This window comes from Bombus bifarius, unplaced genomic scaffold (assembly GCF_011952205.1).
Source record: "Bombus bifarius isolate JDL3187 unplaced genomic scaffold, Bbif_JDL3187 scf7180000009343, whole genome shotgun sequence".
In the NCBI taxonomy this organism is placed as follows: Eukaryota; Metazoa; Arthropoda; class Insecta; order Hymenoptera; family Apidae; genus Bombus; species Bombus bifarius.
Genome location: NW_022885057.1, coordinates 1,158,423 through 1,173,143, shown reverse-complemented (window position 1 = coordinate 1,173,143; position 14,721 = coordinate 1,158,423). Strand labels below are relative to the sequence as shown.

The following is a 14,721-nucleotide window of genomic DNA, read 5'->3' as shown; positions in this document are numbered from 1 at the left end:
AAAAGTATACTTGAACTGAAAATTTTTTTATAAAAATGTTAATGTACTTTTTGTGATATTAAAAGATTTTAAATTTCATGTAATATATATGTCTTAAATTTGTATACTCATACTCCTGACATATCATTTTAAAGAAGATATTGTATAAATTTGTATAAAACACAGTCTTCATGATTTATTTATGTATAGTAAAATATGTAGAAATTGCTTTAAACATATTAAATTATAATTAATATATTTTATTTCAGTTGCACATTGTTAATAAATACTATATAAGCTAAAAAAATTACTTAATTTATATAAATTATAAATACTTCGAAAACTTTAAAAAATGTTATGTAAACAACATTAAAAATTATCTTGGACTTTCTATCAAACATTACATAAACATGTATCATAATACATATATGTATAATGTATTATATGTATATACGATATTTTAACCTATGTGTTTTATGCAGATTTTGCACATTTAAGTGACTATTATTTTACAATGTCAAATATGTTTATGCATAAATTCTAGTGTATTATGTCTGTATTTGTGTTTAATAATTTTTTCAAACTTTGTTATATTTGTACATTTTACGTACTTGTATTTGGAACGTAAAATAACTGTTCTTTATAATATTCTATAACATATAAAAATAAATGTCTACTATCAGGATATCAGCTTCCTACATTTATCTATATTATGAATATTTTTATAAAAATTTCTATATGAGTTTTAAAATTGAAGCAAAAAGATCTCTTCTTTCTCAAAATTTTTGGTACCAACTGGAAATGCTAGCAGTTTTTCTCTGATAAAATACATTCACGTCATTTATTTATAATTAGTATTAATGATATTATGTTATAGACTTGTATGTGAGTTACATATACTACATACTACATATTCATTCTTGTTAAAAAAATCATTGGTACAGACTAGGAAAAATGTAAATATATAACATAAATATTTTTTAATATAATTAGAAATTGTTAGATATTAATATCAGATAAGTATACCTCGTTTGTATATGCGTATATATAGAATTATGTGCGAATGTACGTGCGCACTAATTATTTTGTTCTCAATTATATTTCTCAACTAAGAAATTTTATAATTCTGTTCTGACAATGTAAAAATGTAAAATTGCAAGTTACTGAATGCATAATTATAGTCAAAATATTAAGAGCGTGCCAGTCCAAAAATTTTTTACCTCATTTTCTAGAAAAAGAAAAATTAATAAAATTTCTCATACATAAAATTTGAAATGCAATTATACTATGCACACCTAATGTTCACTTGTACACTAACTATGAATATCTGATCATCGTATAACATTTAAAGGCACTGTCATGTTTCGTGGTAAGCGGTAAGTAATACTTGTAGCGAGATTTTCAGGTAGCTCATGCCAAATGAATTTTCCTGTAGCAGGTACATCTTCCACAGGTAACTTGAATGATACTAATAATGTTAAACAAAGTCCATCTCCTCCTTGCCCTCCACTGAATTCTAAGGAAAGTATTCCATGTGGTTTATGCTGTGCAACTCCATTTCCAAATAATTCCTAAACAATTTATGATAGATTATAATACAAAATTATCTATATCAAAAGGTAGATATTAAGAAATATTTACCTTCATAAAGTTATGTAAAGTAGAAAGAAGGTTGCGATGTGGATTAATTTCACAAATTGGTAAATGGAATGGCATGGTATCTGATACAAGTACATGCAATTTATTCCTGTTGATAAAATATAATACATAATTGTATATCAATTTAAAACTATAAAAGGAATAAAATGTTGGCATTTTATGAAGATTTTTGTACTTTAAGTCTATACAATCGAATATGCATTATTTACATCTTAAACAAAATAATTGTTTATGCAGTTTGTTAAATAAAATTAAAAAAAATATATATATAGTTAGTAATTTTATAATACAATTGATACTATTATTGTGCACATGTTATGCATCATAAAATAATCATTTCCAAATATTGTTAATCATAATTTACTTATGAACATCTACGTTGTTAATAGTACGAGTTTGAACTAAAATGAAAAAGGCAAGCATTTTATTGCTATAAATGTATATGTACAAGTGCATGTGCATGTAAGTGTACCTACTATACTCCAACCTAAGCCTTCATCCATATTCACAGTCATAATCAGATTGTTGTTGTTCTTTTATGAAAACTATCACCAGTGACCTTATACTGCAAGCGTAAATACTAAAGAGGAATCAAGCATAAGCACTGATATATTTATACAAATAAAGTTGAAACTTCAATGTAAAATAAATTTAAATTAAGCATATTTCAAATGTATGTAACTTACGTTGATCTTTTTTTCGAAGTGATTGATAGCCGCAACAATAATTTGGACAATGGTGTACTAATTGGCATTAAATATGGATGTTGTGGAATATTCTTATTCGTGACATAAGTTTTACCTCTTTCTATCAAAGATATAATATCATGTGATCTGAGTGACAGATCATTTACATTATTCACCCAGCATGCTTGTAAGGATTCTTCATTTGCTTCTTCTAATGTTTTTAATTTACCACCAGTTATTTTGCCAGTAAATACAAATCGGAACCATGAACCAGTTGCACATTCTACTAATATCAATGTTTCTGGATCTAATGTAAGCCCTGTTTCTTCTAAGACTTCTCTTTTAACAGCATCTAATAAATTTTCATTAGGTTCAACACGACCAGCAGGTAAATACCATTTTCCACTGCAAGTAGCTTTTGCTTCTTGCATCATTAATACTTCCCCTTGATTATTTATCACTACAGCAGCAACAATGTATGTTACAGTTTTTTGACAAATTGGTATATAAGTACTAGGTGTTCCTTTTCCTCCTATGACACGTTTCTTTTGTATAAGTTGTTAATAACTAATAATAATTGCATAAGAAATGAAAGATAAAATAAAACTAAGAGAACAAATGTATGAAATCAACAATATCAAAAATTAAAAGAACTAAATGTTATAATTTCTAACATATTTTTTTGATTCATTTATAAGCTTCATAATAGTATATAATAAATGTTAACTAATTGCATATATATATCAATGAAGTATCATTTCTTAAACATTAACATTTAATTACACATAAAGTTCACTTTACCTATTTCATCTTGTACCGCATGGGTACTATCATGCGTGTCACCAATTTCTAATGGATGACCAGCTAATAATAATTCAATTTGTTTTTCAATAGATAACGACATGTCAGTATAACAGCAATTGCTTTAAAATATACACAAAACAAATATTCAAATTATATCTTAGATATCATATATCATTACTACTAATTTAACGATAGATAAGGTTATAAACAAAGTGAAAGTGATAATGATCATACAATTCATACATAATTGAATTAGGCGTGTGCATCCTGCTGTAGTTGTAAGTTGTATCTAAGTCATCACTATTCAGTTCAATCTGGTTGGATTATCATCGTTCCTATATCGAATTCCCTATGTAATACTTAAAAGTTTTTTTAGAATATAATAACACAGTATGTAATAAGATATGAACGAAAATGAGATAAAAATTATTTTTAATTTATAGAGTATGATTTGAAAAATTTGTAAACTTAATGTTAAAATATTAAAGTTCATGAACATTTATTGAATTTAATTTATAAAATATAACTGTTTTTATCAAAACATTATATTATGTTGCATTATAGATCAATCATAACATAATTTACATGTAATATAAATTCATTAGTGATATAAATATAATTACAAAAATAATTATTATCATCTAGGGAATGCAACTGTTAAAAAGTCATATTTTACTATATCTTTACAACTTGGAAAATCAAATAGTTCTGTACAAGTTGTACGACATGCGGTTCTATATAGTAAAGGAAGCTTGATACATGATGTAAGATGTAACATGAAAAGTGTTTACATAAAAATTCAAAATAAAGTATTGAAAAATGGAAGTTTTAAATGTATTAATTGCAATAGGTCTCATTCATTGCTCATTATTCTTTTTTGACACAATTTTTAAGGTACAGTTTACGAATGTTATACAGATAAATATTATAAGTATTTTTATATATAATTTTAGAATTATAATTTAAAAAATTTTATTTTGTGAAGATAAAATATTAATGATAATTTTTCTTGATAATTTATAAGTAATAATAATTACGAATATCATTTATTTTACAGACATGTTCACATTATCCATACCTATATTTTTTAAAAAATACTGGTTTAGAGGTTCAAATATTGCGAATAAAATGGTTCACCACAGCATTTAATCGTAAAATAATTAAATGGGGTATGGATCGCTCTAAATTTTGGACTGCTTGGTTTAATGCAGGAGTGATTATTAGTGTCATTATTTTGCCAATTGCTATAATTATAATCTTAAGAATGACGTTCAATATATGGTCTAATGGACCATCTCTTGATAATACTAATTCTGAACCTTTACTAGAACCCATGGTAATTTTAACTTAGAATAATATTTAATTTACTATTGTGAGATAATTCTTTAATAAATGTAATTTCGTTGATAAAATCATATGTGATACATTTTTATTTTTTACAGTTACCTGGCATAGATATGCCCTTCAATGAGATTGGATATTATATCATTACATTAGCAGTTTGCAGTATTATGCATGAGTTAGGACATGCATTGGCTGCAGCAAGAGAAGATGTTCAGTTATTTGGTTTGGGAATATTAATTGCTTTCACAATACCCATAGCTTATGTACATATAAGCAGTGAACAACTTAGTTCATTACCATTAAAAAATCAACTAAGAGTTACTTGTGCAGGAATCTGGCATAACATAGTACTTGCTACAGTAGCTGCAACTATTCTTTTGCTTTCTACATGGTTCTGGGCACCATTTTATGCAATAGGGAGTGGAATTTATGTAAAGACTATTTTACCTGTAAGTCTTCTGATAATGTATTCTTATATATTAGTACATTGGTTGTCAAATGATTTTTATGTTTTACTTAAATTATATGAAAACAAAATTGATTAGAGTAGAGATAGATAGCAAATGATCAATTTTGAATTAGGAATGGTAAGTTTTTTTTATGAAAATTTACGTTTATAGAATTCACCTGTACTAGGTCCAACTGGACTTCTTGAACAGGATTTAATATATGAAATAAATGACTGTCCTGTAAAATATACTGAAGATTGGTACGATTGTATATTAAACACAGTTAATCAACCAGCTCTTGGATACTGTGTTAAACAATCATTTATTCAGGTAACATTTTTTCTGTATAATTTTCTTACATTAGTTAATATGACTCTTTTTTTTTAACAAGTAATGGTAGTATCTTTGTGCATAATATAAATTTTCATAACCTAATTAGCAAATTAATTTAGGAATATGATGAGTCCGTTCCATCAAAACAAAAAACTAATGGTGCTATAAACTGTTGTACATCAGATAGTGAAATTACAGGAAGTTTATGCTTTGAGTACATTGAGGGACCACAAGCAGCTCCTTTACATTTACCTCCTCATTCTTGCCTTCCAGCCAGAACTATGATTAATCAGTCTCAAAATTTTTGTCATGCTAGTCATGAATGTGTATTTCATGATACTCATTGTTTAAGACCTTCCCTTGATAATGTTACCAAGGTATATATTTAAAAACAAACATTTAGATATTAATCACGTAACAATTAATAACATTTAAAGTATTTAACAAACTGGTTTCCCTTTCTATCACAGGTTGTTCAAATAAAAAGGAGACAGGGAAAGGATGTATTATTTTTTGGACACCCAGCAGATATCTATCGAACTGTTGATGTATCTGATTGGATACCGAAATATTCATTCTTAAATCCTAAATTACCAGAAGCTTTGACACTTCTTTGCAAATATATTACAATATTTTCTGCGGGATTAGCAATTATTAATATTGTGCCTTGTTTCTTTCTGGATGGACAATATATTATAAATATACTTATACTTTATTTATTAAATTTTACGCCCCACAATAAAAATGTTAGACAAACCATTATATTAACGATAACAAGTATAGGTACATTATTTCTTACTATAAATTTATTGTATCTACTTATGAATAAATTATTATAAGTAGTAAAAGAATGTTGTTAATATTTGAAATTTCTATTTAGAATACCAAGTACATTATTATGAATTACATTTCTATATAAGTTTAATGGCACTTTGTATCGCTTATTTAAATATCTTAATAAATCTTGCAGTCTCGTTTGAAAAATTATTTACATCTTTGGAACAACAGATTGGACCACATAGGAAGATTATATTATATATTTCTATATTTTTTGGAAATAAATTATTAGTAAATATAATATGTAAAATCTAAGTAGATTAGATAGTTATATTGAAGTACAATATAAAAATAAAGCTATTGCTATGTTCTGATATGACAAAAAAGGCAGCTACAATTTATTATTCCTACTTTCAATGTGGTGTTATGATTTTAGTTGTTGTGTAACAAAATTTAACTGTCATTCAAAAATAAATGAAAATTCTATACCTATATTAAATATATATGTATAATTTGTTTTGTTTACTATCTATTATTTGAATTATTATAAAATTATAATATATTATATAATGAAATTTCTTTATAATTAGTATAATATAATAATAATGATATATTTAGTTGTATAAGAAAGAGATATTATCGTTTTGCTGCTGCATCTCCATCCAGTGCTGTAATAGTACAAAAATTATAATGTTTGTAGTAATGTAAGAATTACTAACATTATTTTTGTTTTCAATATTTTTTTTAGAATATAGAAATATTACAAATAGTTAATTAAATAGTTAAAAAAGTAAATAAAGGATTACATACTTTTTCCATCGCATGCAACAATTTTAACTTTATCTACTATTGCAATTTCTTGAACCTCACGAAATTCAACATCATTAAGCATAAAAGTCCATACATTGTCACAAAATCTGTAAGTGTTTAATTTACCAGCCTAAAAATTTTAAAGAAATAATAGTTATAATCAATGTTATTTAAATTAATATCAAATATCAACATTAGTTACCTTAAATATAAGTCGTGACTTAACTCTGGCTGCAAGTGCTTGATTTATTGCCTTATCAAATTGTAATAGTACTTTAATTGCTAACTGAGGTGTGATTTGCCCATACTATAACATATTATGTTATTACATAAAATGAATATCATAGATTATACATTTTTCATTTGAGGTGTATCATATTAATGTTTATTTTCTATAGTTTGCATGATGACAGAAGTAAAATTGGTTTATCGATAACATTAACCGCAATATTACATATTTTTGTGAACATACCTGAATGAGCTCATCGAGGCTTTCTTGTAACGTATTACCTAATGTTGTGTTTCGATATAATTGATAAGACATTGTCCTTAATGTATAATATGCACAATATTAAAGCAAATAGAGGTCTTTTAATGCAAAAGTAATCTTTATGCGTAATGAAAATAGGAAACAGTATTTGTTGATTAACTGTGTTGTTAGTATAGAGACATAAAGATAGAGTGCGTGACCGAGCTGAACAAGCGATATAGGAATAGAAAGAGAACGCTGCATAGAGACTTCTTATGTCCTTGTCTAATAACGCATGCACATTCGTATAATAAATGTGTAATTATAACATTAATCAACGACCGGCGTTTATGCCATGCCCGATTAGACAAAAGACATCTCTATGCACCGTTTTCTTTTTATTCCGATATCTCATCCACTTATATGGTTATATATATATATATGATTCGCGTACTCTATCTTTGTATCTCTGATTGTTAGATAAAATCCTGCCGTGCAGTACTTATTTGTATAAATGAAACCGTATAGTAGAAAATGATATTGCCAAGAGCGGCAGATTCAAATTCAAGATCGTATACTATATTTTTTCACGCTACATATATATCTGATATTTATCAAACCTATATTGAAAATTTATTTATTTAAAAAAGTGTGTGATTTTTTTATTTATTATTATAATAAAATTTTAAAATATTGAGAAGAAATGCAAAATATCATTAATTATCATTTGTATCCGATCATTTGAAAGTAGAAATTATTCATTTTCTCAAAAAATTTATTGTGAATTTTAATTGCTGTTATATATAATACTACAATTTTGAAAAGTATTTTGATGAATTTTTGATGAATCTGATTAAGTGGTTTCGTATACGACTATGTGAACTATTCTAAAAATGAAGGCAAGCGTATATGCATACATATGAAATCACTGCGCGGTAAATGAAAGTTCTACACATAATACAGGACTATATTAAATAAACATAATCTTATATCAATAACTAATACAAATTAACAAATGTATTTTATTTTTGTTCAACTTTAAAATGTTTCCTGATACATACTTGCGAAGTATTTATTTATTTACGGTAAAGATTATACATGTAACTATGTATGTACTAAATACTGTTTAATTTTGAAAGCTTTCGTTTATAGAATGCAAAGTAATGATAAAATGCCAAGAGTAACATTTCTACCGAGAACAGAAAGCTAATGTATCGTGTAAAGCAAGGATTGTCTTCCAGTCGCGTATGCAACACGTATACCTTGTGAATGTTTGATAGCGCTATCTGAATATGGTCAATACGGTAGGTAACTGTAACACCAACGTGGCCTGTCATCGGTTATCCTGCGAACTTTCCAAGCAGACACGTGGTGCAACACAGTGCTACTTCCATCGTACTTCCCCACCATTTTCTGCGCAGACAAATCAAAATTTAGAGAGTAATTTTAAATCTTCTGTGGAACACGAGTTATAACGTTCGCGCACATGTCGGTAGTGACATATCAATTAACGTAACGTATAGACTTTCGTGAGCAAAATAGGGAACGAAGAATAGTCAAACGTTTAAAGCGAATGCTTTTCGCGATTGTATAATTTAGATGTAAAGGTACTACATATTGGAATTTTAGAAACTTAAAAATCAGGTATCATTTCGGAGCGTTCAGTTAATTGAGAATGCTTATTAATCTTGTATTCATCGTGACGTCCATAGGTAATCATTTAATAATCAAGCCTGGAATTTAACGGAGCAGCAGAGGAAGTAATATCAAAAAGATTATCGACTCGCACATGGTACGTTGGCAAAGTTAATTTACGATGGGAACTCAAATTTTAAATATAAAGAGTATTAAGTTGCTATAACGAGATACGAGATAAAATATCGATTCATGCACTAAAATTTCAGGCGCTAAGTAACAAATGTATCTCACGAATCAAATGCAAGAATAAATTGATGTTCTTCAGATGAAATTCTATTTTGGTAAGTTTCTTTTTTCTTATATCTACATATAGGGTTTGGTGAGTTAAAATTCTGGGAATTTACATTTAGGTTATTCAAATTCGTAAAAAAGCATTGAACGTACATGTTTCTTATATGATGTCTACTACTTTTGGCATTAATTTTTACCATGTATACCAAACTGATCGTTGTTCAATAATTAATACATTATCATCACAATATTTACAAAATGGTTCTGAAACCGTATAATTCCGTTTTCGTTCCCATTAAAAATTTTTAATAATAGCCATTGAAGACTGTGAACATATTCCTTTTAATTGCCTTTCTGATAAAGTACAATTGGTGGAATTATTTAATACTTTCATCACGTTAAAATTGTTGTGCAACAAATATAGATTAATATTTTTACTACGTTATAATAAAATTGTATCATTTGGATGAGGACAAATGCGATATTCATGTTTTGAAAGCATCTCTATACATAAAGAAATGAATTGACTCTGTATCGTGTACCCTTTATTAGATAGATTTTTCTTTGATTTTCATAATTTCGATATTATAGTAAGAATAGTTGTATTTTTGCAACTTAAAGAATTTTAAAATTTCTGTGTTTCTATTCATTTATATGAGTTGTCTTCAAAACTCTAGTGTTGAGCTTTAGATCATTTCACTGTGACGTTGTTGGAAACAGAGTACAGTGGTATTTTGGCACATTTTGCAGTTAAACACTGACTATTACGACTACTGCATATTGGTGACTCCATTTATCAATGTTGATATTTCTTTATAGCTGCGTTATTTCTTTTGTTATGCCATTAAGCGATTTCAGTAAGGCAATTAGAATTTCGACTAGTATATTTTCTGATAGTAATAACTGTGTGCATCAACGATTTAAAATCGGATTCCTTTTGTTCATGATTGCTTTTATCTTTAAAAATTGGTAAATTACGAGAATAATGATTGGTTCGAAATTGCAAGCTATCGGTTTAAAGCTTCTTTGAACTCGTTTTGATAACTTACTTCATATACGAGTATTTACTTCCTATATCTCTAGCTTTTCGTCAAATTACAATAATATTTATATACTATACGTACAAATATTGATATTATTAGTGTTTACTAAATACATATAAACATATGGTTTATTGTTATAATTATTTTTATCCTGTGCATTGAAATGGTTTTGTTATAAAAAGATATACAATGAATAATTCGATATATCGAATTAAGATAAGAGATCAAAAAATAACAGATGCAATGAAATTTAATATTACCAAAATATATTCAATCCCTTTTTATTCTCAGTCGATTAATAGCATAATATCAAAAGCAGTATTTAATAAGAGTAAGTTCACTTCATTAATTCGGTTAAACAGATGGGACGTATGAGAGAAAGTCTTATTACAGTATTTGGCAAGTTTAGATGTCCAAGTAATTGCGGATGAAAACTTCAGTGCGCATGCAAAACTTTTCTCGGTAAATCGGAAGAGGTACGAAGTCTCGAACCAGGAATGAATAGACATTTCTGTGAATTTAGCTTACGAAAATTGTATCCACCCTATGTAATAGATTCAGATTTATTATCACTGTAGTACTCGAAAACATGGCGTAAAATTCAAATGATCCTTCGACTGTATTTTCAATTCAATCAAAGATGAAAAATATTTAATCGTCGTTGCTTTTCAAACCTTTTTGAAGGTGTCGATGAAAGGTGCGAAAGAAGTACTCGAACTTGATAGAATCGTCAGCAATATCTTATTATTATTTCAATGTTCTTTGTGAATACTCATCGTTTATATTTTTCTGAATATATTGCATCGATTGAATTTCTCAGCGATTCAAATCGTTGATCTTCGATATTCAAATAAATCAACCACACGTACCAATCAGTCTTCTATGTAAATGCACGCACAAGCACACACACACATATTCGTGCTCACATTTACGATCTCGTCGACGTCCCTTGGCCTGAAGCAAAGCAGGAGTCAATTAAGTCGATGTAAACCGTAACGAGTGGTAACAATGGAGGTAAAGAAATGAATTAGGCAAGAAGACTAAAACGTAGCTAACAGGGCCGCAGAGGTACAAGGAATGAAACTGTAGGGATTTTCGCGACAACAAGGTTAGGAGAAACCAATAAAGGCAAATCAACAACTCTTCCCGTGGTAAGATTTTTGAAAGAGGAAACGAAACTGCAAGTCATGAGAACTGGTGGAACAAGCATACATATCCAGCTAGCCACCCTTCTCCAAGGGTTACTATCAAAGTTCGTATCCGCCTGTGAAGAATGGGACAGCGGAGAAAAAGCAGATGCGGAAAGAGATAGAGATTTTAAGGGATAGTGAGAACGAAAAAGATAAAGTCGCGAAATACACAATGGAAGATGCGTATAGTAGGATTCGAGGTCCGGTTTGTTGGAGGAGGACATTGAACGGAGCAAGTTACCCGCGAAAGAACGGGACACTCGCATCGATCGGATTCCACTGTGTAGGAGTGCAATGAAAAGCATCTTTAAGAGTAGTATAGCGACGTCTCGAAGAGGGGTTGAGGTTGGTTCGGGGCAAAGGTGGGTTGTAGGAAACGCACGGTACGGGGGAGATTCCACGAGACTATTTATGTAGCTTGCCATCTAGAAAGTTTGCAAGAACAATTTATTACGGATATACGTACCATTTAAAGACGTCAAAGTTATTATGACAGAGAACTTTATCTGCGATAAAGGGAACGGCAGGGAAGGGACTTCGTTATTCAATCGATGGAAGTGGAAAGTGCTGGATATAATAAAAGAGGGAGCGACTATTTAGAAAGATTTTCTTCTTTTGCGAATCTAATGAAACTGGGTCTTCCTAGATACAGATTTAGGTAAGTCCATCGCGAGCACTGCGAGCAGCAAGAGTACTTAAATCGATTCTTCGAAAGAAGTTTTCCTGAGATGCTACATTAGGTGTAGATATTCTACTCAGGACGAAATCTTGGTACATAGCAGTACGGTGTATACTTAGGAACGTTCTAGAAATTTCTTTAGTTACAGGAATGTACCATTTAAGGCATACCATTCAAAGTGGAAGTTATGTTTTTCACCAGCAAGTCTCGTCTTTTCGTCGATAAAATGGTAACATGATTCGAGCCTTAAGTCGACAGACTTGGAAAACTCCTTTTCTTTCCGTTACGCATCACTTACTCGACAGTATAGGGGTGCACCAGGAAATATACGTGTTCTTTGTAAGTCGTAGTTTAGTAGGTTTTATTTGCGTTCTTTAATGTCGGAACGATTTTCATTTTATCCTTTTTCGGGATAGTAATAAATCTCTGGAAATGGTATTAAATTCTAATTATGTAGGAAAGCATTAATGAGAATGACTTTTATTGTGAAAGGTACAGGGGTATTAAGATTGTGTAACGTTTCTCTATAAATAATTCGTGGCACTTTTCGTAAACTTATCAAACTGAGAAAATGTGTATTTTCCGTTGAAAGCGTGAAAAATATTAGCACGTTTCTTCCTCTTTTCTACATCAGAAGAAAAGAAGTAGCTTCTTACTTTGCGGTGTTTAAGAATAATACCAAAACGCGGTTTGCTTTTCTTAATTGCACAGAAATTAAATTTGCAGATGTGTCTCGAACAAACATCGTTGAAATAATCTCTCGACTTTCCTTGAATCAAAATCGTGCTAGATGGCTTCGTATTCGTCGAAAATTGCTCCAAATACGCGCGATTATCGAAAAACGATACGTCGAACAACGTTCCGAATCGAGTTCTCGTAGAAGAAACGAAATCCGTAAAGACAGTGAAAGATGTAGAAGCACGGGAAATGATCGTGTAGGAAATGAGGATATCCACTTGTTACGTCGCAGAAACCTCAATGGTTTGTTCTCGTGATACGAGAATAAGGAGCATCTAGCAGTTGAAAGAAGTGCGACTAGTGGGACGGAGACGGAAGTCGGTAGAAGAGGAAAATGGGAATATCCGTATGTCGAAAGAGATAAGTGAAACGGCGATCGAGCTTAGCGGGAAAGAGAAAAAGGCACGACGATGAGCGTCGCCGTTGCCAGGGCAATGAATCGCAGATTGACGCAGGCGTCACGAGTCCGGCCACGCGCACACCCCGTTTTCTGCTCCCTTCCACCCACCTCGAAGCGTGCCGCTGCTTAAGGCATGCACACTACAATAGACGTTTTCTCGTCCGACGCAGTTGGTTGGACTTACGAGATTTGCCGCATTATGATTCACACGTAAAAATCTTCTGACGTGAAAAGTGTCGGTTCACCGCTTTTTACAGTTTTTCGATTCGTTGGATATACTTGGGAAAGCTGCTCCTATTTCCTAGGATTTCCTGGGGTAGGATCAAATTTTGTCGCATGTTACGCAAAGCTTAAAATCGTATGAGTTCTAAATTTTTAATTTTCGTTATTGAGAATTAAGCAAACGTTTGTCTCAAAAAAGTTTCTTTATTTGTTCGAAAATTTCCCAAAAGTTAAGAAAGTTCGACTTCAGTGTTTACATGTAAATGTTTCATGGTTAACAGGAAGGGATTCTCAGGAGCATTAAGTTTAATTCAAATCGATTAGTTTCCCGTGCGAAGTTTTAATAGGTTGCGGAGAAAGGTTTTCGCGTTTCGCGTCAGCTTTCATTTGATTGCATTTCGTTCATTATACGATATGGTAATACGTTTACGACCACCGTATTACGTGTCTATAATATCACATTAACGTCCATAATACGAACTAGTCTCTATTCGTGAACGCGTTAATATTGCAGTATGCGTGAAAAATTTACGTTCATCAAACGTCTTACTGATGTACTTGCGCGTCTGATAAATCACTGTCATACATAGTTGTACTAATGTTTGATTCAACGCGACCTACTGCCTGAGAGCAAAATCTATATTGCTCGCTTCACGAGGTGGCAACATTATGAATTCAGGGAATTATACTGGTCATACACGTTGACAACGTGTACCAGCGGTTCGCAATCAAAGAAATTGCGAAATGATTTTTAAGTGTTCACATAAAAAGTGCAGATACGAATATTAAGCTGCCTCGTCGTCGAGTTTTTGAATCGGTGCTTAACACGAGGTTTAGCCGCTTTCCACGAAGTTCGGTCCATTTATGCACGAACAGAGAAAGGCAGAGAAAAAGAGAAAGGAGCCGGAGGCGAGAGCCGCAGGAGAGAGAGATGAGGTGTTGTAGCGTTAGCGAACATTCGTGAAAGCGTACTTTAGACTGTAACGCGCATTCCCAGGACAGGAAGCGAACGGGCGAACCGGCAAGTTAGCAAGCGAAAGGGAATAAAGATAGAAAAGATCCGCGTGCGCTGGATATAGCGTATATCGTCGCGACAGCGTCGACGTTGTCTGTGCCTCTGGTGGGGTGGTTGGAAAAGTTGTGTGAAACTTGAAAGAGAACCAGAGAAGGAAACGTAGGATATACGAAGGAAAGAGAAACGCCGGTGTCC

General features: G+C 30.7%; 3 protein-coding genes across 3 annotated transcripts; 1 reads left to right on the top strand and 2 right to left on the bottom strand.

Moving 5' to 3' along the window:
* Positions 1 to 520: 520 nt before the first annotated feature.
* On the bottom strand, positions 521 to 3,448 carry LOC117215076 (8-oxo-dGDP phosphatase NUDT18). The gene is made up of 4 exons (XM_033461499.1): positions 3,126 to 3,448; positions 2,325 to 2,856; positions 1,621 to 1,726; positions 521 to 1,550 (listed from the first exon to the last, which is right to left on the bottom strand). Exons 1-4 carry the CDS (start codon positions 3,226 to 3,228, stop codon positions 1,311 to 1,313), a joined length of 981 nt encoding a protein of 326 aa, XP_033317390.1. The 5' UTR covers positions 3,229 to 3,448; the 3' UTR covers positions 521 to 1,310.
* A 368-nt stretch (positions 3,449 to 3,816) lies between these two features.
* LOC117215080 (membrane-bound transcription factor site-2 protease) lies at positions 3,817 to 6,105 on the top strand. Its single transcript, XM_033461510.1, has 6 exons — positions 3,817 to 4,022; positions 4,186 to 4,464; positions 4,571 to 4,921; positions 5,093 to 5,251; positions 5,374 to 5,631; positions 5,725 to 6,105. Exons 1-6 carry the CDS (start codon positions 3,948 to 3,950, stop codon positions 6,091 to 6,093), a joined length of 1,491 nt encoding a protein of 496 aa, XP_033317401.1. The 5' UTR covers positions 3,817 to 3,947; the 3' UTR covers positions 6,094 to 6,105.
* On the bottom strand, positions 6,106 to 7,640 carry LOC117215081 (transcription initiation factor IIA subunit 2). The gene is made up of 4 exons (XM_033461511.1): positions 7,314 to 7,640; positions 7,044 to 7,148; positions 6,842 to 6,971; positions 6,106 to 6,699 (listed from the first exon to the last, which is right to left on the bottom strand). The coding sequence occupies exons 1-4, from the start codon at positions 7,383 to 7,385 to the stop codon at positions 6,668 to 6,670; spliced, it is 339 nt and encodes a 112-aa protein (XP_033317402.1). The 5' UTR covers positions 7,386 to 7,640; the 3' UTR covers positions 6,106 to 6,667.
* Positions 7,641 to 14,721: the final 7,081 nt, after the last annotated feature.